The following is a 26,788-nucleotide window of genomic DNA, read 5'->3' as shown; positions in this document are numbered from 1 at the left end:
AAGAACCAACTTAATTTGATCAAAATAAGATATATAAATGCTTTATCCTTTGTTACATCATATCAATAACATATCAATATTGTAATACTGTGATCATTGTTGTTATATAAACTACCGGTCTAAAGTTTGGGGTCACTTAGAAATGTCCATTCCACTCCACTATAGACAGAATACCAGCTGAGATCAGTTGCATTGCTTTTTTTAATCAGGGCAGCAGTTTTCAGATTGGGGGGGTCTCTAAAAATATTGACAATGTGTCACTTTGACGTGCAATTTCAGTTTTGTGTAACGCGATCATCGTGGATAATAATGTGTAAAATTGGAAAAATATCATTCATTCATGCATGACGGCGATTTAAACCTAATTCACTTCAATAAAGATAACTATACATGCTATTCGTGTCATGAGCATCAAGGCGTGGCGGCGCTGCGGTGCAAATTCAACTCATGTTTAGTAGCTACATGTTAACTCAAAGAGTCATAGATAAAATATGAATGTTGGAGGCCATTAATCGGCGCACAAAGTCCTTGAAATCCATTCCGCAGTAAGCATCATATAGCCATGGCAAAAAGAAAACTAGGCAGTTTAATTCATTTAGGTTTTTACTAAGAAATTGTGGAGCGATGACGTTAATAGCACGATTGATTCACCTGCTGCCAGCCATGTTGGCACACCTCCCGCCGGGGCAACGCAAGAAGAAGCTGAAGAAATAATCTTGTCTGGCTGAAGATGGAGGTGATAACAGCTCGTCAGAGGCCGGTCACCATACTAGCCCCTCTTGCTTCTCTCTCCTGTTAAATTGGAACAGCCAGCGTGGCTGTTTGTTAAGGATGGAAGCTCTTTATTATGGTATTCTTCGGTAGCCTGAGTAACTTTAACCATTGTTCATGTGAAATCTCAACGACAGCCTGATGCTTTGTTTATCGACTATTTGTGGATGGCTGTTTGGTGTTTGACCTATCATTTCCTGTTGATAAAGTATAATAGGGTAAATCCTGTATAGTGCATACACTTGTAGCCGTTATGTATCTCTGTAAATCGCAAGCGCGCAACCCCCCTCCGTGAAAACAATTTCTAAAAAATGGGCTCCCCAGAAGTATAGTTCGAACGCTGATTCTGTTTACTAGTCTGATATAATTTTAAAAGGCTAAGTAAGAAAACACTGGAGAACCCTTTTGCAATTATGTAAGCACATAATGTAGCTAATCTGAAAACTGCTGCCCTGGTTAAAAAGACAATGCAACTGATCTCAGCTGGTATTCTGTCTATAATGGAGTGGAATGAAAATGTCTTTATATATATATATATTGTCTAGACAACCTCCTGAACGCCAAACTGAATGTCAAACTGAATGTCAGAATGGGAAAGAATCTAAGCAACTTTGAGCGTGGCATGGTTGTTGGTGCCAGACGGGCTGGTCTGAGTATTTCACAATCTGCTCAGTTACTGGGATTTTCACACACAACCATTTCTAGGGTTTACAAAGAATGGTCTGAAAAAGGAAAAACATCCAGTATGCTGCAGTCCTGGGGGGCGAAAATCCCTTGTTGATGCTAGAGGTTAGAGGAGAATGGGCCGACTGATTCCAGCTGATAGAAGATCAACTTTGACTCAAATAACCACTCGTTACAACCGAGGTATGCAGTAAAGCATTTGTGAAGCCAGAACACGCACAACCTTGAGGCGGATGGGCTACACCAGCAGAAGACCCCACCGGGTAACACTCGTCTCAACTAAAAATAGGGAAATTAGTTTACAGTTTGCACGAGCACACCAAAATTGGACAGTTGAAGACTGGAAAAATGTTGCCTGGTCTGAGGAGTCTTGATTTCTGTTGAGACATTCAGGTGGTAGAGTCAGAATTTGGCGTAAACAGAATGAGAACATGGATCCGTCATGCCTTGTTACCACCGGGCAGGCTGGTGGTGGTCTCGGTGTAGGCCTAATGGTGTGAGGGATCCCTTTCACCTTCAGAACTACCTTCATTCTTTGTGTCATTGATTCAACAAGGTGCTGGAAGCATTTGTGACACCCACAAAATAAGTTTTGTGGATATTATTACTTTTTGTTTAATTTCCTTCTATTGCAATAGTATTTTATTTGATTCTGATTTATATAATTGATTACTAATGAGAAATTACGGAAGAAGCACCCAATTTCATGTATTTCCTAAAATGGACACAGGGTGGCAGTAAGCACGAGCACCGTCACACTGGGACATATAGCGATACGCAGAGCAAGACAAGCTCATAATCCGAGTGAATGGAGAATGAGCAACTGTTGTGCTGCGTCACTGTCACTACACATGTTTATAAGCTTATATCAAAGAACTTCTAATATATGAATCCCCAGTGATGTGTGCTCTGTGAACTAAAAGTATGTCAAATGTGTAAACAGTTAAGTTTGACAGTATGCAGTTGAGAAAATGGCGGCCGACGCCCGCAGATTGTTTATGTTATTTGTTCTTTATGGCTCCGGGGCATTTGTGGGTTATTTCAGTGTTTGTGGAAAACAGCTATGTGTGTACTACAATGTTAAAAGTGTAAAACGTGAATGTGAATGTACAGCATAAGACCAGTTACGGCTGCGGCCTTGTTTGAGGGCACAGGCTATGGCCTGGTTTAAGGGCGCAGGCTACGGCCTGGTTTAAGGGCGCACGTGCGTTAATATTACATCAATACAGATTCAGTTCATAGAGTTGAGCGCCAAGTTATGAGGCATATATATTATTGAAGTTTGTGTTCTTATAGTGTAAATGTAATACATTTTAACTGCAAATGAGAATTATTCTGTTGTATAAAGTGAATACTCATAAAATGTACAGTTATTACAAAAATACTCTTTTGGTAAGAGAACAAAGATGACAGATGTCTAAAGAAAGAAGTGCAGATATGATTGATAGACCAAACATGTGATTTAAAGGGAAAATGTTTGTTTTTGGTTTCATACAGATTTTGATAAGTTAATGTTTGATAAGTTAATGTTTGGAAATATGTGAGGACCCATTTATGTGAACACAGACCTTTGAAGAATACATGGCTTCATGTTATCCAAATGTGGATATAACCTGTGCTTCAATGCAAAGCAGACAAAAATAACAGAAAATAATTCATGATTGCAGATCCAAAGTTAAAGTGAAGTTGAAAATAAACATAATCCGAGTGAATGGAGAATGAGCTACTGTTGTCCTGCGTCACTGATTTCTCTGTAATATTTCCAATACTTCCAGAGCACTCCTATCAGAGGGTTATCTATATATCTGCCAGCGGAGACCTAGTCGGGACCCGCTACACATTCTTTAGAAATGTTGGCCCATATTGATAGGATAGGGTAAAACATGGTATTAGTATGGTGTTCCTAATAATCCTTTAGGTGAGTGTATCTGTCTGTCTGTCTGTCTGTCTGTCTGTTTCTTAATTGCTGCTGTAACTTTCAGGTTTAACAAATTCTGCATGTTTTCTTCACAAATTACTTTTAATCCTTAATGAAAAAATACACCATATTTTTTTAAACAAATAATTCATCAGACAAAAGCATAGACAATATGGAAATAAGGAAAGAAATCTTTTTTCTTTTTATTTTATTGTCTTCTCAATTCTTAGTGCAATCACTCAATCCCTTGTCGCATAAAAGAGTCCCCATCGTTGGTCTCCACTGTTGGAACGTTCCAGTTTTTCACTCCATCCATTTACTATTGCAAAATAGTCCTCTTCAGAGAATTCCTGCAGAGGACAGATGCAGGTATGATAAGCACTCATCCAAAGAAGAGAGACATTTAGGTTCAGTTAGTGTCCTTGGGTTGAAAGGATGTGCATGCTAACCTGAATGAATTCATCCTTGATGACTTCAGCTCTCTGCAGTTCTGTCTTTATCACCTGGATAAACTGGGCTGTCCGGTCTTCTGAGCAAACATTGCAGAAACCAGCTTCCTGGAGGAACTACAGGAGAAGTGACAGAATGGGTGAAGTAGAGTGGGGACAGCACCACAAGCTGATGGACAGTAGTAATACATTAGCAACACATCCACAGAGTGTCACACTTTTTGTGCATTTGGGCTGTCTGTATAGAAGAGTTACCCAATAAGCAAATCTGGTTGTCTCACAAAGTCTTCACTGAAAAGCAGCAAACCTTTAAAGGTCCCATGACATGCTGCTTTTTGGATTCTTTTATATAGACCTTAGTGGTCCCCTAATACTGTATCTGAAGTCTCTTTCCCTTAATTCAGCCTTGGTGCAGAATTACAGCCACTAGAGCCAGTCCCACAATGAGCTTTCCTTAGTATGTGCAATTTCTGTGTCTGTAGCTTTAAATGCTATTGAGGAGGAGAGAGGGGGGGGCAAGGTGGAGGCCACTTTGCTCATTTGCAAGCCATGATATCTCTCTTTCTCATGGGTGGGCCAAATGCTCTGGGTGGGCAAAGCAGAGAAAGGGGAGGTAACCTTGCTTCTTATGACATCATAAGGAGGAGATTCCAGATCGGCCCATCTGAGCTTTCATTTTCTCAAAGGCAGAGCAGTATACCCAGGGCTCGGTTTACACCTATCGCCATTTCTAGCCACTGGGGGACATAGGCAGGCTGGGAGAACACATTAATGTTAAAAAACCTCATAAAGTGACATTTTCATGCCATGGTACCTTTAACATATCTGTCTGGTGTGCAGGCAAACATCTAAACATGACAGGCATGTTTAGGGACTTGGTAGTCTGGCTAGTCTACACAGCATTCCGGGATGGGAGAAAAACGTGCTCTGGTTTATTGGCATTTCGTCAAACCAATCACAATCGTCATGGGCGGCGCTAAGCTCCACACGGAGCCTCTGCAAAATAGCCTCGGGAAGGATCTTGTTTTGATGGAATGTGTACGTTCAAAAGTTGTTTTAGTCGTGCAACAGAAAACTCAGATTGGACAGATAGTCTAGCTAGCTGTCTGGATTTACCCTGCAGAGATCTGAGGAGCAGATAACCATACTGCCCTACAAAGGCAAAGTGCAGTAACTACGCCAACACTGAAACTGAGAAAAATGGCTTCAAAGTTTTCATACAGGCCAGCCAAACATGTTGTAGGTACAATAGTGTTGATACTTTTATGTAATACCCTTTACAGGAAGGAAAATGTTATACATAAAAAAAGACCATTGATATGACCTTTGACCCTAAAAATGTAGATACTGCACTCTGCCTTTGTCTAACCTCAAGCAACTAAAACACTATTACAAAGGCAGAGTGCAGTATCTACAATTGAAATGTGTTAATCCAACTTTCTTTTTTTATTCCTTATACATTTTCATTTGTTTTAATTGGTTTTATGTTTTGTTTATGGATGTTTATAGGTTGAGTGTTGAAAGTGCTTGTTAGTAACCTTCATCCAGTGTATTCAAGAATAGTATTTTGTCGTAATGTCCCTGTTACATTAGTCTTAAATGATTAAATTGTCATTCTCATTATTTCCCCCAAAACATCCTTATAATTTTACACACAATCAAAATGCTGGTATTTTGGTTTGTGTTTGATTTTATGTTAATTGAAAATTAATTCATTAAATACCAAGGTTACTTATAAAACGGCACTTAAAAATTCATATACATTTAACAACATAACTCAAACAGAATAACAAGAGTGTGTGTGTGTGTGTGTGTGTGTGTGTGTGTGTGTGTGTGTGTGTGTGTGTGTGTGTCAGCTAGACAACATTATAAAGCAGATGCGTTAGGCACAGTCACAGTATGCTGCCTTACTTTATATGAAAAATTGTGTTGTTGCGTGAGACGGTGTGCATATGTCCATTTCGTGTGTCACAGTCAATTTTGCGAGACATTAAAAAAAAGATGTTTTACTCTGACAACTGAAAATACATATTGACATATTAAAAATATTATTTAGAACGTAGCCTATCTCCATATAAAAAAATACTCATAAAATTAAATGAAACTAGTGTAACCGAGCGTTTCTTATATTGTCTCACTGTTTGGGCTCTAAAATAAAGACACAAAGACGGCACGTCTCACTTAATTCAAATGCTGACAACGGTCAGAAAATACAACGCTTTTTCCACTTCCCTTTTTCCCGCAAAATAAAAGCTCTATGTTTACAACTTCCTCTTAAGCTTCAACTGAGAGATTACCTAATAAAATACATTACAATAGCGTAAGTAATGAAGACAACAAGAAACAAAACAGTTATGACAGCGTTTCCAGAGTGGATAGATGCTAACGTTACTGCCTTCAAGGGGAGCAGGTAAGCTAAAATGGTTTATATGCTAGCGGCTCGCTAGCAAGTGACGGCAATTTATTGATTTAGGTGTTATTTGCCAGGTTAGGTGTTCATATTTTACCATGTTCCTTACCACTGTCTGGATACTTGCATTTCAAAGCTAGAGACACTATAAGTTTTCCTCGGGATTGTGCCATGTTTCTCTGGGTTAATGATGTTGGCTTGTTGGTGGTCTGTATCACAGTGTCACCTCGCGCACGGCGTTCCTATATAACAGACTCTGTGATAAGGATGCTGTGCGCGAGGCGGACAGATTGGTAGATTTGAATGTGGCTACAGAGGCAGACCGCAGTATCTACCGCGTCAAAGTCGGGTAAACAAAGGCAGAACGCAGTAACTTCACTTACTGCGGTTTGCCTTGGTACTAGCTACCGAGTCAAAGTCGGGTAAACAAAGGCAAACCGCAGTAACTTCACTTACTGCGGTTTGCCTTGGTACTAGCTACCGAGTCAAAGTCGGGTAAACAAAGGCAGAACGCAGTAACTTCACTTACTGCGGTTTGCCTTGGTACTAGCTTGGATTTTGTAGTTACTGCAAATTTGAGATAGTGATTTCTCTGAAACGGGATACAGTTGAACCAGGAGTTTTTGTCACAAGACGTAGGAGATGTTACAAAGCCCATTTCCACTCTAAACTCAATTTTGACCAAATATGTAGTTACTGCGTTTTGGCTTTGTACGGCAGCATAGTCCTCATAAATCCACCGGAGTTTTAAAATTCCAACACAAAGAAAGCGGAAGGAAACGGACAGCGGCGAAAAGACATACATCCGGCGGAATTTCCTGCGGCACAGGAGCAATCCTGGAAGTGGAACATTGAGCATATAGACTAGGGACTTGGTAAAACAGACATAGGATTCATTAAAAGTATGCAACTTCTATTTAATAATAGAAGATTTTAACTTAATTTGAGATCTTAGCTTGTTTTATGTACACAAGCCACACAGTTAAAGGATCATACTCTTTATATTGTGCATTTTAGCTCATTTATTACAAGTTGTGTTTTTTATTTAGGGAATTTTATGCATTTATTAGTACAGTACAAAGATAACAGGAAATGAGGAAAAAGAAACATGAAAAATATCACTTAATTTATATCTTGGATGATACAGTGTACAAACAGACACTGCAGTGTGCTCGGCAATAATTTGTGTGCCAATCGCCTCGTTACATATTGGTAAAGAGGACCAAAGGGTTTTAGCTCCCCGTAGGGCAGTGTAGCCCTTTTACAAACTATTACATAAGTAGGCTCTACTGAATAGTTACCTTGCCATACTGTAAGGGTGTATAGAGGACATAGCCTCTCTGTTTGACGTAGGCCTCAAACACCGGTGTCCAGGGCTTCTCCCCGCAGCAGTAATCACTGATGAGCAACTTTCCACCTGGCTTTAACCATGACTGGATACAAAGAACACAGAGAATGAAAAACAAGGCAGAAAAGTTAGACCAGATAAAGTCACAGAAAAGGCACTAGTTTCCCAACGAAATATGTACAGTATACAAATGTTCTTTTCAGTTGTTTTTTGGAAATCAATGTAATAACTTAATGCTAGAGGCTAGTGGTGGAATTTATTTCAGGGGGGATATGACAAAAATTAAGCAGACTTTCTGCTGAAAAATAATATAATTGGCAACAGTGAAAAAAATGTGTGTTACTATAATGTATACAACAGCTCATATTGTCCCTACTCATTTTTGTTACTGAACTGAACATACTCCCCCCTCCCTAACTAAATTAAATTCGATGTAGAGCAGCATGAGAAAAAACTCACATGGAGGCGTTTGAAGAGGGCCAGTTTGTCATCTATGTGCAGGATTGTGTCTCTGCTGTAGATCACATCAAAGGAACCTTCTGGGAACGACCTCTTCGTGGCATCAGCCACCTCAAACTGTACCTGAGGTAGAGCGCATGCACATTATTTAAAACTGTTAGCCGTGGTATTTAAACTAATTGGACAAGGGAACATTTAGACATACTGATGGCAGCTTCTCAGTGATCGCCCTCTCCATGGCGATGTCCACCATGTTGTTTGACAAATCCAGGCCAAGCACCTCCACTCCAAAGGTCTGAAAAGTAACATAAGCATCAGCTTCGCTGTAGTTTCAATCATTAGAAAATCCCTCTATCATCATTATAAGCATCACCCTAACTACAGTAGTCAATTGTCAGATTCCTTGGCTCTTACCTTTGCCATGTAAAAGTCCCCTCCACCAATGCCACAGCCAACATCTAGAACCTTCTGTCCGGGCTTCAGGTTCAACAGGTCCACAAACTCCTGTCAGCACAAAAAAAAAAGGATTCAAGTCATATGTCACTTTTCTTAGTCATGGAAATATGTCTATAATAATGTTGAATAAAACCCTCTCAGGTCTGAAGTCTGTTTGGCATAATTTATGTTGTCGTATGGCAGAGGGTGCGTTATAGAAAGATAGCACAGCTTCCCCAACAAAAAAAAATAGAACAGAAACTTTTATCCCTGATAAAGCTGCTACGATAAAGGCTGGTTCTGTTGCTGTTGAAGGTCATTTGTTAGCAAGACTAAAGCCTTGATTATACTCTGGAACAGATGCATACACAGCGGTCGCACAGTAGCTCTGTTTATACTATCTGCTTGAAGGACACGTTCCACACATGCGCAGTAGATCGCTACGCTACCACTTGTTGCAGAGTGGGTCCGCACAGGCACAAAAAATTGGCACAACGCAGACATCTGCACAGGACCTATGCGCACACCTTCTGATGACGACATTAACGTCACGCAGACCCCAGCGGACAGTATAATTTTTTATTAGAGTCTACAACCACACTTTCGACTCTTAGGCTGTGTTCAGGAACAGAGGGGCTTTCAACTAAATGCTAATGTCATCATGCTACGGAAAATGCTTACATGCCGATGTTAAGCAGGTATAATGTTTATAACATGATCATCATGTTAGTTCAGCATGTTGGCATGAAAACAGTTGATACGACACAAAGTACAGCTGAGGATTTTTAGCTGGTAATTGTTCGTAAACCAAAGTATTGGACAAATTGGAATTTTGACTGATGGCGCCTCGAGATAAAGAGTTAACGGTTACATTTCATGGCAATCCATCCAATAGGTTTTGAGATATTTCAATTGGGACCGGGATTTCAAGTGGTGGACCTGAGTGGAAGTCATTTAGACATTTATTTTACACTGTTGCGAACATTATCAACTTCAGTCACATAAGTTATTTGCTAAGCTTTTCACTTTACTCACTTTGTTCAGTATCCTTGTTGTATCCTTTCCAAGAAGCACTTATTCATTGATTCCTTCCTTTATTCCTACCTTGGTGGTGCTGGGCCCCCCTGTGCTGACATAACCAGCCCCGAACATCTTCTCGTAGCGCAGGATGCCGCGGTTGGTGTACTGCTGGTTGTCCAGGAACTGCTGAAAGGTGTTGAATCCGTTCTGGGTACTCGAGGAGCGGGGAACCTTCTCCAGAAGCCAGCAGATCTGATTCTGATTATTTTTCATCTGGAAAAGGAGGAGGACAAAAAGGATGGAGATGTAGATAGAGAGGAGGGGAGAAAGGAGAGGGTTAACTACACATCCTGGCGCCTACATCTCACAATGCTATGTCCAATTTCACACCCAAGGTTTTACTAGAAGACTTAAATGCCTACCTCAACATAGGCCTGAACTTTCTTTTTCAACACAATGTCGAAACCAAACTTTTGGCCCCCCTCTGGCACCTCCACTTGTAGTGATGATACCAGGTGGCTGTATTGTGCCTCAGTGCGGTAGCAAGTGGGGTTAAAGTCCCTCTTGGAGTCACCTTGGTAGAACATCGCAAGTTAAAACGAATCCTTCACCTTTTGCTTTTGAAAGAGATATTGGCTACTGTTGCTGAACATTCATAATCAACTGAGAAAGACAGAGCAAATGAGAAAGAAAGAGCAAATGTCCCTATTTAAATTTCTTGAGTCAGATTCAGTTCTCATTAATGTGTAAACCATTATTATTCATAGAGAGATGTGGACGTTTTATTGTTAGCTAAGTACCTGACCGGTGGTTGCAGGACTCTCTGAAGAAAAAGAAGCCACCGGGCCGCAGCCAGCTCAGTGTCTTCTCTATAAACGACTTTAGCTCTGTGTCGCTCAGGTACATCAGCAGCCAGTTGGAAAAGACAAAATCAATGCTGAGGGGAACAATGAATGGAAACATTAAAATATATTAAAAAGCTAAAATTGTTTAAATAAAGCCGCTCTGGTTTCAGCGCAGATATTGGAACTTCAAACTTCTTTTGGTGGAACGTGTACGTTCAAAAGTTGCTTTAGTTGTGCAATGTAAAACTCAGATTGAACATTTAGTCTAGCTAGCTGTCTGGATTTACCCTGCAGAGATCTGAAAAAAAAGGTTAACCATAGTCCTCATAAATTGACTGGAGTTTAAAATGACAACACAAAGGAAGCCCAAGGCAACAGACATCCGGCTTAAATGAGTGAAATCCGGTGGAATTTCCGTCGGCTACGGAGCAATCCCAGAGGTGGAACGTCAAGGATATAGACTACACCAGTCCTGAAGTCCCTTCATTGGCTGCATCTTAGTTTTAGAACAGACTTTAAGATCCTTTTTTGGTGCTTAAATCACTCAATGGACTAGCGCCTGAATACCTGTCAGACATGCTCTCAACATATGCGCGACCTTAGATCACTTGCGGTCCTCCCGACATTAGCTCATTTAGTTGTTCCCTGAATGAGGACAAAGAACTACAGGGAGGCGACATTTAGTGTCTATAGTCCTCGCCTCTGGAATACCCTACCAGAAGAGCCGTGGGCATCTGTCATCTGGCAATCTGTAAATACCTTTAAAAGGAACTTTAAAACTTACCCTCTTAGCTTAGCATTCTCTTAATCTTCATCAATTTGTTTTTATTTTACATTTATTTTCATTGTATTGCTGTATTGTTAAGCACCTTGTATTGCAATGTTGTACTAAAGGTGCTTTATAAATGAAGTTTAACACACACCTGTTTTGGGGGATATCCAGCTTTGTTACGTCAGCTTGGATGAAGGTAGCGTTGCTATGGTGACCATTGTCCTGCCTGTTCCTCTCCACAAAGCTTTCCATGAAGTCCACAGCAGTCACATGGCCAGCCTTGGTCAGCAGGTGGCTGGTGAAACGACTGCAGAGACACACGTCAGTGTAAATCCATCTAGCTTACTTCTAGTTTGTTTTCTAGATTAATTCTCCAACACAACATCAAAAATATAATCTGATCCCCTGAATTATGAAATCTGCCTTTTGCTTCAGTCCCCTAAATTAAATGGGAACCCTGAACAACATGCTCACACACATCCACTACTACAGACAAGTCTAATGCAGTTGCATGCTCACCCGATGCCAGCTCCCAGTTCCAGCACTCTGGATCCAGCCAGGCTGGGCAGTACGGACAGGATCTCGGGCAGCTCATGTTGGGTCAGCTCCCTGGCACGAGAGTCCAGCATCATCTCCTCCACTGTGGCGGCCTTGGAGTGCTCTTTCCAAAACTCTGTCATGTTGCTACGAGCTGTGAAGCACACAGGTGTCCAGATTAGATTAGCAAAAAGCCATAAAATACAATAATACTATTCATTATTAGAGGAGGAGGATGACAAAAAGAGCAACTGTATATTTACTTTTTTTTCTTGCTTGTTTAAACAAAAAGGCAACAAGACTACATTACATAAATACATAAAACATAACAGTGTTGTACGCTTCTGTTTAGCTCATTTTCAAGAGAAAAAGGACAACTGCTGAAGCACAAATGTATGCTCAACCAAACTGTAATCAGACTAAAAAAAACAGTTGAATACCACTCCCTATACCACATGGATGTTCAAATAACTATTCATAATTGGGTCTTAAATGCAGACACAGAACTAGAAAATACAAGTAGTTTGCCTAATTATATTTTCTCTGGAATATGTGGCAAAGTTCATGGACCCCTGGGCCTGTGAATCATCTATCAAGTAGTTAAAAAAACAAGTCCACTCATGTTATATTCATTCAATTTATAAGTGACATTTTACAGAAATGCTTTTAATTTTTGACCTAAAATTCAAGCAATCAATCTTAAAACACACACACACACACACACACACACACACACACACACACACACACACACACACACACACACACACACACACACACACACACACACACACACGTGTAGATTTCCCCAGTTTCATCTTCACTTGCTCACACTTTCTGATGTTTTGCCTGCTTTTGTCTGTATAGGTATGCAGTATTTACTTTTATGATACATCAGGTTTACTTGCTTTGTCAAAAGGGCGATTTATGCATAATGTGGTAACTGTGAATGTGGCTAAAAAAATAAAATACCTCAAAATGCTACAAATATTTGCATTAAAGTCATCAACTTGGTAGAAAACCATGAAAGCCATTGGTTTGTAATATGTACCAGCAGAAAATGCAATCAGCTTCAGGACATGTTGCAATAATGCACTGGTGGTTAATAAAACAGTGGCCTGTAATAAGGTCTTCATATTATGAGGAATAACAACAGAAATTATACTGTACAAAGGACAAACATAAAAGTTAACTTTTTTCTCCTCTTTCTACCCCAATCTTCTGTTGCTTTAAATCCACAGAAACCCCATAAATAATGTGTTGCTAAGATGCCAGCAGCACAGCATATAGTGGGTATTAACCTCCAATGCTCCAGTAAAAAGATGATAACTGAGGTAAAGTAAATGTCTTCATAGTCCTCTTCCTGGTTACAGGATAACTGCAGGATGACATCCAAGCAGACAAACACTGCAGGGATCATTTGACAGCTGAAAACTTTAGTCAAATCACATTCCAGCACTGTGTCACAGTAGGATTACTTCCACCAGCTGAGTGAACAATTTAAACAAAACAACATGTGGCAGCTCCAACAAAGTCCAAACATCAGTTACATCAGGCTTAGTTACAGTTAGTTAGAGCAGTTACAAGCAGGTCTCCACACCAGTAAAATAATCCATATTTACTCTACTCATACCTTTTTCCATGGTGGTCTTTGGTGGATTTGAACTTATTGCAAAATTATTCTACACTTCCAATGTAGTCTGGCAATTAACAAAAGAGGGCTACTATGAGTAACGCCTCTCTGACAGAGTGCAGGTTTCAGCGTGTATGGTGCTCTTTAAATAACAGAACGCGTGGAGGAGATGGTCGCCAGGTGGGAAACTGGCCATTAGGATGCGCCCAACATGAGGACAGGGCAGGACAGGGGAGGAACGGGGAGGGGAGAAGTGTCTACGGACTATCGGAGACACGTTTATGGAAGTTATACCCTTGGCAGTGTGCACACATGAGCTAATAAACCACCATTAAAGACACGAGTGTCATCAATCACGGAAGCCATCGGCTATGGGCCCGACGACTGTTTATAGAGATTAGTTTGACAATGATGCACACTCACGGTTTATGTTGAATTGTGAAGTGGTGTGAGCGAGCGGCACTTTCCCCTCATCGGCTTCCGGATAGGCAACTTTTGCTGATCAACAGTATTTGACCCATGGCATGCGCCCACGGCGCAACATTGCGTCATGGTGCAGCTGAAAACCTCTGCGCTGTTAAGGTGGAGATCCCCCGGGACCTAACAATAATTGTTAAACCATATCGGCCTTGTTATTTAAATTTTTTTGTTTGTTTTTTTGATGCGACAAGAGGCCACGCGAAGGTTCAAGGTTCGAAGGTGTGACGATGCGAGACGAATTTCTGATTTTAAAGAAAATTCGTGCAATAAATCTATTGGCCTATATTAATTAATCGATAATGAAATGATTGTTTTTGACCCCGAGTTAAAACAAACAAGCTGCTGAGTCATTTGAGGTGCAGCGAGGTCTTGCCTTTAAAACTGCAAACGTTTTCAGTGATGTTTGGCGAATTACATGTGCAGGTTGTGGTGAACCAAACAAGGTGATGGTGAAAAGCAATAAAATCATTTAAAAAAGAATTAAGAGTTTCTCACTTTCTAATAAGCCATCAGGAAAAAGTTAGCAATTCAATTATTGATGTTAAATTGGTCTTGTACACAAATCGGTCCAAGCCTGCAGCTGTCACTTGTCAATAATTACTTAGATTGTGGTCAAGGTCATGGTGAAACGCAAGACGGAGTGAAAGTGCAGTGAAGACCAAAAATGATTGGGTACCACTACCTCATAAGGCGTTACAGTGTATGTTGTGACCAATGGCTTTCTAATAATACATGATTTATTAATTAATTATAGATGTGGTTATAAGCAGTTAATTTGTACAGCGTTTAGGTTTCTGGGTTGTGAAAAATCTCTACAATAAATGCCAATAAGGCCTTGTAAGTCTTGCCATTTTAGTTATTAATATATATCTGTAGTGCAACTCCTCTTAGCTACTCATAGCTCCTTTGTAACTGTGGTATTAGTGGTTCTTTATCCTCACTCCTGTAGGCCTCCAACGCTTTAATGGGTTACTTACAGCTGTCCACTTGTGATTGGATCACTCATGGCCGATGTTAAAACCAGGTCTACACAGGCCCACTGTTGTGTTTTCTGCCAAGTTACAAACTGACCAAATAACTATAGAGTGACTGTCTGAAGAGGAGGGCCTTGGTACGCTTCCAAACAGACTTTGGTGTAGGCCTAGTTTTATTTTAGCCAAACCCAAGATTTTGAGAGTACATAAGAATGTATCGTTTCCTTTGGTGTAGACCAGAGGAGGAGTGAAAGGGACCCTATGGAGTTTTTGACCACCGAGTGCTATGAAGAAAAGTTGGTAATACTTTACGTGAAGGTACCTACATAAGAGTGACATGACACTGTCATGACACATGAACCCTAACTCTAACCTTAACTTCTCATGACAAAAACCGAATGACACTTAATGACAGTTATTTTTATTTTTAAAGGCCAGTTATTTCATGGATCCAGGATACTATGCATCCTGATAAAGTTCCCTTGGCCTTTGGAATCAATATTGTCCCACATAATCACATACCCTTCACCATACCTAGAGATTGGCACGGGGTACGTTCCATAAAATCATCTCTCAATGCAAATCAAACCAGCTATTAGGCAACTGAAATAAAACCATGCCAATCTCTAGGTATGGTGAAAGATATGTGATGATGTGGGGCTTTTTTAACTCCAAAGGCCAAGAGAACTTTATCACACTTTATGGTGTGTATACTTATGCCCCCTGTATTTTAAGGAAGAACATTTATTTATTTACGATACATTATAAATTCATAAAGAAAATTGGTGTCCTTAAAAGGTTGGATTTTTACTTTAATTAAAGGCATTAAGATCAATTTCCAAAAGACGACTTTTTTTTATTCCTCTTTTTAGTCAACTTTAGCATGGGTTCATAAACCCATGCTAAACTCATAATTTGCTTTATGTAACCAAATAAACTGAAAATGAGTCAAACTAACCGAATTAAGGCTTATTTGGTAAACTCGCTTTTTGAAAAGGGCCTTTGTTCACAAGGAAGTACACGTTCATGAGATTTCATTATTAGCATAACCAACGCCTCGAATATTGCAATATTGCATATCAAGTTAAACTGTTGATGGAGCTTGAATTGTTGCATAACACTTTGGTCAATCAAAAATTATACTAGCAAGAAAGTGCTTTTGGTGTTAGTATGTAAACTGTGTGTCTTTTATTTTGTGCATAAGTGTGTGTGCGACTTGTTTGTGTTTGACTTTTTGCACAGTTCCAACATAACCATATCCAAAGGTCATAACCAGATTGCACTGGTGAAATCAACAGGTGGAAGGGGTTTTCTGAGACTTTATGGTACAGATAGTGGCTCAGAAAGTCCCAATACAGTATGTTCTCATAAATAATCAACATCAATTAAAGGTCCAATATGTAATATTTGTACTGTAATAAATCCCAAAATGACACCAATGCCTCATCAGATATTAAGGAAACATGTTAAACTGAAATACTATCTTTTCTGACAACAATGCTAATTTCAGTATTTTTTCTTTTTGAAATTTACATTCCGTGACGGAATTTATGTTTATGTTTTGATCTGTGTGTTGTTATCAACGGCCCAGTTTGACAGCCAGGGCCGGGTTGCCAGATATACCTGTGTAAAACGTAAACCCAGCGCGCTACAGCTGTAACGTTAGTACAGCCATGAAAGCCGCAAACAAACAAACAGGATCAATGGAGATAGATTCTACCCGACCTAAAAAAGAAAACAGCATGTTTCTAACAGTTCGCGTGACCAGAGACATAACAACCCCTGGTAAATATTGGAGATGTATTTGAAAGATGGAGACAGCTTAGAGCCCAAAAGGACGCAGAATTGGCTTATTTTCTCCTGAACCGGTAAGCATTAGCTTCAGGCTAATTTATCACAGCTACTAGGGACGGGCATTTTTGTCATTTCAACATTTGTGTTCTCACATTGAATTATATAGCTAGAGTACCCGAGTTGGTTACTCGCAAAACAATTGAGACACAGCCAGTAAAGTGATCCCGACTGGTCCTGGCTAATGCCGCCATGCTAACCCTGCTACCTGTTAACGTTAACGGAGAACCAGGCAAGCAGCCCACGGCTGTTTACAGCATGTAGCCTCGTCAGCGGCTGGAGCGCCGACAACGGTGAGTTATTTTTAAGCCACGGAGGGGGCTGTAAATCGGAAAGAGAGGACTGTGAGTTTGCAGTGTGTTTAGCGATTTTTGCCATAATTCTAAGCCAATGAAGTGTGTTCGTCGGTAGGGTAATTGGGGTATTTTTAGCGTTTCGTATTGTAATTCTAAGCCGAGGAAGTGTGCCTGACTGGCGTGTGGAGAGGACAGTGAGGTTGTTGTGTTTTTAGCGGTTCATACTGTAATTTTAAGCCGAAAAAGATTGTCTGTCAGTTGGTTACAGAGCTCCGCGTGAGCACGGGCTTTTATGACTGTCAATATAGCCAGCATCTACCGTTAGCTACTCCGCTGTGCTGTGGAGTAATGTCTGGCTATGTGAGAAAAGTGTCTAGCAACGTTGTTGTGAATGCTGCGGTCTCAGCCTGGCAACCCCCGTGAACTTCGAGTCTGGGCAGGAGGGGGCGGGGGAAACGACTCTCCAGTATTTTGAATTGGTAGTGCAGTAACTATTTTAACCGCTAGCTGCCAGTATTACACACAATATTACATATTGCACCTTTAAAAGTATGTGTTTAAGGTATGTTAATGTGAATACAGATACACATATCCGACCAAAGGCAGGTGTCACCAAGTCATGTATGTAGCCTATTACAGTAGCTAATACATGCAACTCAAATTAAATTCATTTTGACTGAGATTCATGTTAACTTTAATAAGTTTAGTGATTATATGTGTTTATACTTATTGTCCATTTTACTTTGTTTGTGGTGGGTATTTCCTCAGCTATGTTATTGCTGTATGAATCAGAGCCAAGTTTGTGAAGAACTGAGACATGCTATTCATGAAATATAGCAGGTTTAAGATCCATTTATTTATGTAAAAAAAATAAGTTAATGAGCCTGAGTGCTATCTGAGAAGGATAATGCATTTCAGAAGCTATCGGAAACCAATCGCTGGTTTGAACAAACCGAGTTGGAGGAGGAGGGAACAATTTTGGAAGACCATTTCTAAGAGTCAGAATCTTCTACCGCAGTGACGAGCCTGTAAATCATTAGCTTACTCACAGTGGTAATATTGACACAGTTGTTGCGAAAGATTCATTTCTAAACTTTAATATGTCACCATGTTTTGGAAGCAAAATATAAAGCAAAAATTACATTCAAAAGCGATCGTTTGTCAGATTTGTACTCCTGGTGTGTGTTTGTAGCTGTTCGGGTATGACCTTGGCCTGGCCTGGAGGTTTAAGTGTACAGCAAGAGTGGCTTGTGAAAGCTAGAGCAGATATTTTGACGATTGTCACTGGTGTGGGATAAACCTTTAGACTAGGACATTAATCCTGCGCAGTACATTACAGCAATAATTGAAAAATGGACAAACAGTAAAATGTACACAAATCAAAATGATTAAGAAAAGAGAAGCCAAGTTTGTTTTGGAACCCCAAAGAGAATTTAAATAGGAAATTTGGGATTTCAATTTGGTAAAATGAATGACAAAATTAGGGAATTGCCATCTGAAAATATAAAAAAAAGTGAATCAATAGAAAGTCTTTTTCATGTATTTATAAATGTAATTTGTAAACAAGCATGTAGGTCTGTAACAATTATTACATATTTGTGTAATTGTCAATTTTCTACATAATCACGGTTTCTTTGTTTAACCGCAATTCATTGCTAACATTAGCTAAGGTCTTAATGCGGAGGACTGGTAAATGTTGATTTTCTTTAGATATGCCAAATTGTAATTACAGTATATAAGTGATTATTGGTCGGACTATATGCAAATGGTGATAAAAAATTATTAATCAGACCTTCCCCCTCGTTAATGAAATAGTTTCTTACATTATTGAAACATTACAAAATATGAATCATATCTTTAAGGCTTAAGCGCATATTTTATATACGTTTATGTATTATTAAACTTTTATTTCTATGGTTACAACACATTCTGAGGGTGGCAAGATTTAAGAGACGAAATAAATTGTGTTACTTTTGACAGGGGACACTAACGTAGCCAGATTTGAGCAAGATATGACTGTTTGGGACATTCTGTACGACAAATGGGCATCAGAAAAGTGGATTATGGTGCTGGTGCAGGAGTAGTTATGCGTTTCAATGCACATGAATACTTTTTAACTGACAGGAATTCACATTCAAAAGTACATTCTCTTTTTAAGCCTCGGGTGACTTTTAATACTCAAAAGTTTCCCTCTGATAAGTCTGTGCTTTCAGCAGTAAATCATATTTATTGCAAGACAGAAATTGAGTTGAAAGTTTCCACTTGAAAATATCAAAGTAAAAAAAAAGTACACTTTCACCCTTGTCCACTAGATGTCAGGAAAGGCCCACAAAAATACCTACATTACAAGTTGTTGGTTAAGGGTGTATGGAAAGTTCATGTACTGTCAAACTTTAGCAGCAAAGTTAATGAAGGAGCAAGTTTATACACATATAATATTTTCTTTTAGAGAACATCACAATTCCATAACAAAAGGGAGCAGAACTGGCAGCCAAGACAGATTTTAAACATCCAAAGTTTGGCAAGCAGCAGGGCGCTCATTATATCATACGTTCATCTTAGCAGAAAAAAAAGCTTCATCAAAGCTTACATAATACCAAAGAAACCATCTCTGTATATGCAAATTTATAGTGCTCAATTTAGGTCTGTAGCATAGGGAATAGGCCTAATGGAAGTACACTATGTTCCTTTTTTTCCAACAATGACATACTATTTAAAAGTTTGAAATGTTTCGTAGCCCACATCACATTCAACTCTCTGCTTTCAGGACATTTCTCAAAATTCTCATTTTGAAGTTGCAAAATGAGGATGAATTATGCTGCAAAACAGCTGGCTTCTTCTTATTTATGGAGTATAAAAAAAAATCATATTTACTTAAAATAAATGAAATCAAGGATGAGGTTTAATACATCTTTTGTTTGGAGCTCTGCATGTGTGCAAGCTTTACAATTCTTGCATGAAAATGAGGTGTAATGATAATAATAGTCCACTGTGATCACGACTTATAAATATTCATTAGGTCTTTCATGTGGGAGACGGTTTTGCTTTGTTTTTTGTTCTACTCTCTAAAATTAGCAACCTCCCCTGGGACAGAAGATTATCTTTGTCCAACAGGTTCTCCTAACAAAAGGAAGACCGGGAGAATATATTTACTGTTTAAGTGCTGTTGCTGTTATATAGTTAACTCTCTGAGGACGAAAGATGCTACGGCGCCTCCAAACGATGTTTGACAAAACTCCTACTCAAAAAGCGATCTTACAAAATTTATTTTCAGACATTCATTTACTATTTTAATCATATACGTATAACCTAAGACTTTGGTGAACTCATTTCAAGCATCGAAACAATTTGTACAACACATCATAAGTTAATGCTTGTTTTCAAAAAGAGATTCGAGGAATTTCAAACAACCAACATCAACATTTCAGCTTTAGCGCCAAATTATCTCTTTAATTTAACATTGCTCTAGAAAAATTTGGGCGTCACAATACGGAAAGCTGAGTTTGTTCTGAACATTTTGATATGAAACACATGTGGATCAGTTATATGCAAAACCTAAAAAAGGTAAATTTAAGAAGATATGTGAAAATGCCCTTAGACCTCAGGGGGTTAAGTGGAGACAAAAAAAGTGTTTATGTCAATGTGATATGGGAAATTAACAAAAGACGTATTATATGCGTGCTTGGTCTCAGGGAGAAAAAAAAAGTAAGTGCACTTCACTTGAACTTGAGTGCAGAGGAGTTGTCACTGCAGGAGAAAAAAACCATCTTTGCACATGAAAGATTCATTGGAAATCTCCCAAACCACATCTCAGTTATTCCAGATTTTCTTACTCCCATGAGAGAAGGTGAAAGGTGTAAGGAAACATCAGCGGAGGGAGCAATCATGATGTATGTAAAATGTATTTATTTATTGATTTTACTACTGGGGATGCATTTGTGAATTATAGAATACCACAGACACAACAATGCTCTTAAAAATAGCGTTCTACTCTGTTCTGTATGCTACTGTGCTAGTCTGTCCTCATCCATCCACACACCCGTGTATCCCCTGCTCTCCACTTTTATATGAACCCCACTCAGGGCTAAGTTCACTGTGATATCGATTGGTCTCTGTGGGGACGCTCAGTGCTGTCCATCCTTCTTTAAACGCCCCGTTTCTCTCATCTGTCAAGGACAAATGGAGGCACAAAGACGTGGACGTGTGTGCTTCCACAATGCCCTCTCAGTAAAAAAAGTCCACACAGTTCACTTCAAGATATTGTCCACAATTTCTTGAAAGTAAAAATGAAGAACTGATCTTTAGTCTTGTTTATTTTTTTAAACTTTTCTCTACGTTTATCATGGAGACTAAGTAGACTATGGCTCCATCCCGCCAATCCACATGGGATTTGATTTCTCATTGGCATTGATATGAAATCGACAACAGCAGGCAGAACATGGCAAAGACTCCTGGCTGAGGGCAAACGCATTAGAAGTGCAGTGGTGTCATTGGACTCAACTTTGAACCATGTTTTGTTATTGTAGGATCAAGAGGTTTCCATGGTACATCTGCTGCTGTTGGCCAAAGGGGATGCCATGATCAGTGGGTTATCCACCGACTCTTTCACGGGAGCTACTTATATTTACAAAACAGTTATCATGTAATACAAAGTCAGGTGACAGAGGCAGGCGCGTCAAATTATAAACTCAAACTGTGACCCATAAAGTCATGCACACTGTCACTTTATGACGTGTCAGTGCCTAAGAGGGTAAAATGTTTACAGGCAAACAGCACCGGTACTGTAAACACAAAAGGTGAAAACTCCACCAATCAAAGGGCACCAGCAGCACCTCCTAGCATCCACACAAACCAAGGTCAAGGTACAAATATGGTACTAAGCTCTTCCAAGTGTAAGCAAGAATAATACATTTACAAATGTGAAAACATATACTACATATCCTATTTTACAAGGCTGAAGTACCATAGAAAATACCGTTTCAAATACAGGCGTAGATTTCCAGATACTTGAATTACTATCCCTCCACTGCAGCTCAGCAAGGGAAAACCTGTCTAAAAACAAAGAGAATTCTGTACGTAAAAGAACCGCAACTTGGGAAGATTCTCACTTAATTGGCTGTCTCAGACTGCTGAAGCCTTGTATTAGCTTCTTCGACTGAACTTGAGAATACCAGTTTGCAGAGAACAAAGAATGAGGATTTTGTCCCCCCCATCTCTGACATCAGAGAGAAGGGATCACTTCACCACTAGTAGGAACAATAAATAACTCTTTCAAGTATACATACACGTATACATATGTAAGTATTGCAATAATATAGACTCAAAATATGAACCTATCCGCAAATGTTTCGTCACAATTTTTGTCTTGATGTTTTGTGCTGGTGACATCTGAAATATGAATGATGTGAGGGCAGCAGAGAGGTTTTATCAGTGTGATGTCTGAAGGGAGAAACAGTGACATGAGGTGTGAGTTTCCCAGCCGAATAAACTGGCAGGACTGTGTAACATCTCTCAGAATGTCGGCATGCTTTGTGAACATGATTTGATGCATGGAATAAGTCTACCTGTCAAATCCTCACCTGGCAAATCCTCACCTGACTAATCCTCCGCTGAGGGGCTTAAACCAGAGAGAGTGCCGGGCTGTGACTCGAGCATAGATGAGGAACAGTGGAATGAACAGCAAATAGGTAATGCTTATTCATCCCTCAACAACAACAAATGTGAAGGTCCCCTTGAAAAAGCGAGTTTTGTCTTGTTGAGTTTCTCAGTGACATTTAATATGTACAGTACCCGGTAGCTCCCAGGTGTAAAACCATAGCTTGCAAATGGAGACTGTTCTCCTTTGGAAAACGCTCCAATAAATTGTTTGTTCAAGCAGCAATTAACAACTCATATTATTACATTTATAGTGGCAGTGCCCTCTAGCTGCCTCCCGTAATAATTATGGGAGCAAAGCAGGAAGAAATGTGACAAAGTATATACTGTATGTGCAAATTTGGTTGGGGGTGGTGGATGGGTCAAACAAACAGGGCTTTTACCCAGAAGACCGGGGTTTGTGTCCCATTTGAACATAAAAGTAAACGGCGAGTTTGTTTTTAGCTTTACGGAACAAACAGAACGTTATGCGTCACGTAAGTAACCGGAAGTCAAGTAACACAACAGATAAATTTGAACCCAAACATAACCTAAACATAAAAAATTTCTTTAAACATAACCAAGTAGTTTTGGGACTAAACGTAACCAAACCGCATACTGGAACATGATTGACTTCTAAAATATTTGTGATGTCACAATATCCTGTTTGTACGTCCACGTCTAAAACTCAGATTTAAAAAGGTGAACATACAACCAGACTGTTGTAACTGTTCTATTATTTGCCTTTACCCACTTAGTTATTATATCCACATTACTGATGATTATTTATCAAAAATCTCATTGGGTAAATAGTTTGTGAAGGAACCAATAGTCAACACTACAATACCGTTGCGGTATCGATATCGAGGTATTTGGTCAAAAATATCGTGATATTTGATTTTCATATCGCCCAGCCCTACTGACAATAATCATTAACTTATGTCTTTGGGAAAAACTTCAGTGTATCAAACTGCAGAGGCAAATTTAGATTTTAGATTTACCATCATACATGTTTTAACTTGTCTCCTGCAGACAGGCTAGGATTTTTACAGAATGAGAATGGTACCAACTTTACCAAAATGATTCAGTACAATTGTGATGTTCTTACACTGATGTATATTTCCATTTTGTGATTATAATTTTACATATTAAACATATAAGATCATGAAGTATTTCATCACATTAGTGTGGTTTACCAACACAACTGTATAAACAAAAAGTCAAAAACACAGGTACCAGTTACAACATTAAAATACTACCTACATGTCAATTTCTTTTTTTAAACATTCTTTCTACAGTAATACTGCTGTACTTTTACTAAAATACAATTTAAATGGAGGACTTATACCTTAAATGGACTTGGTATTGATTACTATTTGAATACTTTAAAGTTTAACATGATAAACATGATGTACAGTAGGTGGCAGTAGGCACCTGGATGTTGCAACTGTGGGCAAACGGTAAACAGAGGAAAACAGTCTGCTGCTTTCTTACACCGATTGACTAACCGGTGATCAATTTGCCCTGTTTAGTATGAACCGGTTTGTCTCCCTCCCTTTCTCATTTCTCTCCTCAGGTGTGAGTGTGCCACCAATACCACCTGCTTACTCTGAGGACACCACAGCACCGATCTTTTATTTACACCTCTGAAAGAAGGTTCATCTTTGCTTCGAAGGGGGAGTTTCACACTGAAATTAAATTCCTGTTGAAAAATACTTCAGATTATTATTATTGACTCTGAGCCAAATTTATTTTGTACAAGTGAGTCATTGTCATCACTATGAGGGCCAGTACAACGTCTGAACTCACATTTAAAGGTGCAAGTTGATGAATATAGGCAATATAGGCATTAATATATATAAATATAGACATGAGGCATGATGAAACATTATAAATTATAAATATGATACAGAGGATACCGTTAGCCCACAGTTCACCACTTGTGGTGTCATTACTCCGACTCAGCTCACCTGGAGTCCTGATTGTCCAGTCAGTAGCCAGAGGAGTCATTGTTCATCTTCTCTGTAACTACAGTTGAACACTAATGAAAAAGGAGCCTGCCTGTTGTGTAAAAAGCCTAATGTCCACAGTTAAATACAGAAAGACAACATCATGAGCCACTTTTTTTTTTACCTGGTCAGTCCTTTACTTCTTTCCTTTCCCTTCTATTCAGCAGGCGAGTACAAAATATGGTACTCTTGTCCCAAGGTGCCTGAAGGAACAATAAATGAGCAAATTAGAGTTTATTTAAGCATGTCAAGATGAATAAAGACCACCAGCCACCATAGTGTCCAATACCTCCCTGATGGTCCGTTTATAGGCCGAGTTCACCACCTTGTCAGTGCTCTGCAGTTTACATTTAGCAGGGCATGCTGTTTAACATGAAGTCCAGCGAGAAAACAAAGATGACCTTTGCCTGCCGGCTTTCGATGAAACACTGGTCACAATGAGAGTACAGACTACGCTCGCTTCTCCAATGTCAACTACAATCTTTAACCATGTCAGGCCCCCCCTTTCCTCTGGACTCGTCTTTTGTTGTCGTGGAAGCTGAACTTGAACTTGCATCTACATGGCACCACATCATAAATGTCAGCTGCATCCAAACACTAAAATTCTGTATTGGCAATAACCTGCTTTAGGACTTGGAAATCTCTGTTGCAGGCCAGGGCCACCAGGTCAAAAGTAATTACACAATCTGTTTAGGTATCATCAGCACATCATTTCTGTGGTCGCTCAAACATGAAGGAGACCTTGAGGTGCTTATTTGTGGGAGTGTGTGTGTGTGTGTGTGTCTCTCTCATCAGGCTTGGCCGAGTTCTGTCAAGGTGTGGAAATGTGATAAGTAATAAGAGAGGCTGTTCTAACGGTTATCGATTTCAGATGCCCTTGCAAACAATCAGAGTCAATAACATTTTTTATTGGTAGAGAATGATGGTGGAGGGTGAAAGGTGACACTTTACTAAAGCTTGTCTTAAGGACTAAAGAAGTCTCTACATATGGTAAAAAGATTGGGGAATTAGAAGAAATGCACCCTTTTGTCTCATTTGCTGGAGGGACATATGCGCTCATGTTTGATTGACACTCCAGAAGGGGAACGAGACAAAGTAAACAAACTCAAGCTTACAAGCCATGGGCCGACTGTGTTGTAAGATGTCTATTAAAGAGTAAGCACCATACAGGTATCAAAGACACTAAAGTGACAATTGCGGGTAAATTAACATGACGTTTAATGTTCTGCAGCTGCGCAGCTAATTAGCTTTCTAGCCTGCAGACTGATGTTAGCGGTGCACTTTCCCCTCAGTTAGCTTCAACAAGCTAAGGTGCACACAAAAAGACGTGTGTTCATGTTTATGGAGACTTTAGCAGGAAAGATAATGTAGGTTGTTTGAAGTCTGTTGCTCTTGTGTTGTGTAGCTGTCTGGCTGTTCAGAAGAAAAAAAAAACAGCAGAAAAAACACACAATTTCATTTGTAGTTAAAAAAAAATGAAAAAAATAAAAACTGGGAAAGGTTGGTCCCAAGTTGACAGCTTGACAAAAATAAGAAGTAACAAAGTCAAACTGACCATATATATTAGTTTCCATTGCATAGGATTATGTTGATTGGGTTTATTATTAATGGGAATACTTTATTTCAATATATATATTGTATATATTTTGAAAGTTGTGGATGTTAAGACTTTGGGCGTTTCCCAATATGTGTTCTTCTATTGACTTGTGTGCTCGTGTCCCTGTGAAACGTCATCTTGTGTTGCCAAAGTACTGTCCACAAGTTCGCATCAAGGGGGTAAGCTTCGCTTCAGAACTCGAGCCATCATGGCGCCATTTTGTTGCTAACTGGCCATCACCTCCTGTTAGCATTCCACTGACCGCCATTTTTTTTTTACGTCACTTGACTGAGAATAACTTTACATCTGAAACGTTTAAAGACTCGATTTGTCCATTGTTTAGTTCGAAAGAAACACAACAACGTATAAAAGGCTCCATTACCTTGTATCTCACGTTATGGCTCCGTAGCAGACGCTTTTGTAAAAATAGGCTAACGATTGGGTCATAACCACGAGACTTACTGTCGCACAGTAGAGGAATTACCGTATAGTACAGGAGAAGCTCGCAGGCAGTTTCGACTTACGTTAGCTGTTTAGGTTTAATTACTAATGTTAACTAGCATGTTAGTTAGCAATTATTAGCCTGTGCTTATGTTATCTCCTTACATATACCTACACTCTCCGTCTCTGTAAGATTGGGAATGACTGAGATTTCTCTTGGCCCAG

The 26,788-nt window shown here is 39.4% G+C and overlaps 1 protein-coding gene across 2 annotated transcripts; it reads right to left on the bottom strand.

Annotated features, from left to right (window-relative positions):
* Positions 1 to 3,566: 3,566 nt before the first annotated feature.
* Positions 3,567 to 13,799, bottom strand: pmt (phosphoethanolamine methyltransferase). 2 transcript variants are annotated; one of them, XM_039814406.1, is made up of 12 exons: positions 13,705 to 13,799; positions 11,631 to 11,802; positions 11,263 to 11,418; positions 10,295 to 10,431; positions 9,917 to 10,068; positions 9,579 to 9,767; positions 8,454 to 8,543; positions 8,245 to 8,334; positions 8,040 to 8,162; positions 7,534 to 7,665; positions 3,823 to 3,939; positions 3,567 to 3,723 (listed from the first exon to the last, which is right to left on the bottom strand). In XM_039814406.1, the coding sequence occupies exons 2-12, from the start codon at positions 11,789 to 11,791 to the stop codon at positions 3,613 to 3,615; spliced, it is 1,458 nt and encodes a 485-aa protein (XP_039670340.1). In that variant the 5' UTR covers positions 11,792 to 11,802; positions 13,705 to 13,799; the 3' UTR covers positions 3,567 to 3,612. The 2 variants fall into 2 exon arrangements, with proteins under 2 accessions (XP_039670340.1, XP_039670339.1); XM_039814405.1 differs by lacking the exon at positions 13,705 to 13,799 and adding an exon at positions 13,282 to 13,439.
* Positions 13,800 to 26,788: the final 12,989 nt, after the last annotated feature.

The sequence above is a fragment of the Perca fluviatilis genome, chromosome 10 (genome assembly GCF_010015445.1).
Source record: "Perca fluviatilis chromosome 10, GENO_Pfluv_1.0, whole genome shotgun sequence".
Taxonomy (NCBI): Eukaryota; Metazoa; Chordata; class Actinopteri; order Perciformes; family Percidae; genus Perca; species Perca fluviatilis.
The sequence above is the reverse complement of the archived record's forward strand: the minus strand, read 5'-3'. Positions and strand labels throughout refer to the sequence as shown.